At 48.0% G+C, this 2,856-nt stretch overlaps 1 protein-coding gene across 1 annotated transcript in view; it reads left to right on the forward strand.

Annotated features, from left to right (window-relative positions):
* TRPM4 (transient receptor potential cation channel, subfamily M, member 4) overlaps positions 1 to 2,856 on the forward strand; it is a 43,919-nt gene that overhangs the window by 13,838 nt on the left and 27,225 nt on the right. Inside the window, exons 7-9 of the mRNA XM_014550430.1 lie at positions 1,704 to 1,765; positions 1,918 to 2,109; positions 2,367 to 2,466. Coding sequence (XP_014405916.1) covers positions 1,704 to 1,765; positions 1,918 to 2,109; positions 2,367 to 2,466 — 354 coding nt within the window. The remainder of the gene's footprint in view (positions 1 to 1,703; positions 1,766 to 1,917; positions 2,110 to 2,366; positions 2,467 to 2,856) is intronic.

Here is a 2,856-nt window from a genome sequence, read left to right on the forward strand (position 1 = left end):
GAGAGAGAGAGAGAGAGAGAGAGAGGAGAGAGAGAGGAACATTAATCTGAGAGAGACACATCTATTGGTTGCCTCCTGCATGCGCTCCTACCTGATTGAACCTGCAACCCAGGTATGTGCCCTTAACCAGGAATTGAACCTGTGACCCTTCGGTGTACAGGCTGATGCTCTAACCAATGAGCAACACCAGCCAGCATATTTTAAAATTGGATTCTTTCTTTCTTGTCTTTTTATAGGCATTTTTTTTGTATCCTGTCAATAGTAACCCTTTGAATATTAGATGTATTGTAAACTTTAAAAAAATATTTGTTTTTTATTGATTTCAGAGAGGAAAGGAGAGGGAGAGAGAGAGAGAAACATCAGTGATGAGAGAGAATCATTGATTGGCTGCCTCCTGCATGCCATCGACCCAGGAACCAAGAGGCAACTCAGAATGTGCGGTGACCAGGAATTGAACCATGACCTCCTTGTTCATAGGGCTCAAAAATTTCTTAACTCTGACATTTATTCTTCCATGTGAATTTTAAAATTATCGTGTTCCATTAAAAAAAACAAAAACAAAAAGGAGCCTGGCTGGTGTGGCTCAGTGGTTGAGCACAAAATAAAAAGGAGCCTGGCTGGTGTGGCTCAGTGGTTGAGCATCGACCCAGGAACCAAGAGGTCACCGGTTTGATTCTAGGTCAGGACTTGATCCCCAGTGGGGGTCGTGCAGAGGGCAGCCAATCGATAATTTCCTCTCTCATTATTGATTCTATCTCTCTATCCCTCTCACTTCCTCTCTCTCTAAAAATCAATAAAAAATATATTAAAGAATAAAATAAAGGAAAACACTTCCAAATTCCTCCTACCCTCCTTCTTTCCCCAAACTGCATTTAATTCCTTTGTTACTTTGTGACAGGTTAACATGGCACTAGTTTTTCCATTTATTCAGGCCTTGTCCTTACATAATTTTTTTGTCAATTTCTTCATAAAGGTCTAGTATCTTTCTGGATGAATTAATTCCCAGGTATTCTATACTTTTTAAACAATCAAAACGTGAATAAGAGACATGTTTTGAGAAAAGTTCTTGATTTTTGTTTATTTTTCTTATATCAATTCGCTTACCAAATTCTCTTATTAATATTTACTTATGTTGAGGGGAGTCTCTACAACTGTCTGAGACTATAAATCGTATTTTCCTCCAAATAAATTCCTTGTCTCTTCCACTTAAAAAAAATACCATTTTCATTATTTTATTCTTTGATACCATTATGCCCGGATGAGTGTGAATAATAATAATGCGGTCTCATTTCTTACTTTAATGGGAACAGATCTTGTGTGACTTTCATATGCGGCTTTGGCAGATATCTTTATGATGTTTGGATAGTCCTTTCTTTTCCTTATTTCCTTCATTTCCTGTTTGGACCTTCATCTTCTCCTGGCTCCTGATCTTCAGCAACCACAGAATTGCGCTGACAAACACCGGCCTCGCTCAGGAAGCCGGGAGCCCGGGCCCCAGCCCCTCCTTTCTTGGGGAGCGGAGCATTACTGTCTTCAAAACCTGGCCCCTCCCAAGGTGCTCGAAGACAGGACAATTCCCATGAGCCTCAGGGCAGAGGACTGGGCAGAAGCCAACCTTTGCCACAGGGACTCCTGGCAAATGTGGTCCACCGTCCCTGGCAAAGGCGGATGGCGGTGACCACCTGGCTCTCTGCTCTCCCCAGGGACTGGCATTGACATCCCTGTCCTCCTCCTCCTGATTGATGGGAATGAGAAGATGTTGAAGGTACAGTCAAGGGCCCAGACGCCTGGGTGTAAGGGGCTGGGGGCACGGGCCCTGGGTTTTGGGGGAGGAGGGAGCGGGGGACCTGTACTTCAGGTGGGGTGAATCCCTTCATCCCTTCCTTCCCTGACCTAACTCCCCCCTTTATCTTGTAGCGGATAGAGAACGCCACCCAGGCCCAGCTCCCCTGCCTCCTGGTGGCCGGGTCCGGGGGCGCTGCGGACTGCCTGGCGGAGATCCTGGAAGACACTCTGGCTCCAGGGAGTGGAGGGGGCAGGCGAGGGGATGCCCGAGATCGGATTAGGCGTTTCTTCCCCAAAGGGGACCCCGAAGTCCTGCAGGCCCAGGTATGACATTGAGGGCCCGGCTCTGGATCCTGAGATGGAAGGGAGCTGAGGGCTTGGAGTCCTGGATCCAAGGGAAGAGGGTAATAGGGACCCAGACTCCTGGATCTGAGGGAGGAGAGGCCTGGGGGCCTGGGCTCCCGGGTTCTGGGAGTAGAGGGAGCTGGGCGCCTGGAATACCAGGTCCTGAGGCCTCCTGTGTCCCTGTGGCCAGGGCCCCGGTGGAGCGGGCTGGCGATGCGGAATTTGGTGTTCTGCAGGTGGAGCGGATCATGACCCGGAAGGAGCTGCTGACAGTCTATTCCTCTGAGGACGGCCCTGAGGAATTCGAGACCATTGTTTTGAGGGCTCTTGTCAAGGGTAAGACTTGGACCCCCCAATTCCTCCACTCTCTCTGCTCAACTTTGGACAGTTTTCCTGGCCTGGGTGCTTATTCATTCCCTCTCCGCTAAGGCCGTGCCCCTCTTCACCTCTTTCTTTCTCTCCTTCTCCTTTGTACTGTTTCTTGAGGCTTTGCATGGTGCTTTTGAACAGTTTCCCAAGATACTTTCTTTATATCCCAACACTGCTTTCCTTCTGTCGGATCCATTTATCCATCCTTTCATCCTTTATCCATCCATCCATCCATCCATCCATCCATCCATCCATCCATCATCCATCCACTCATTTCCTCCCTCCCCTCATTCATCCATCCATCCATTCATCCATCATCCATCCATGCATCCACTCATCCATCCATCCATCCATCCA

The sequence above is a fragment of the Myotis brandtii genome, unplaced genomic scaffold (assembly GCF_000412655.1).
Source record: "Myotis brandtii unplaced genomic scaffold, ASM41265v1 scaffold601, whole genome shotgun sequence".
NCBI classification, from domain to species: domain Eukaryota; kingdom Metazoa; phylum Chordata; class Mammalia; order Chiroptera; family Vespertilionidae; genus Myotis; species Myotis brandtii.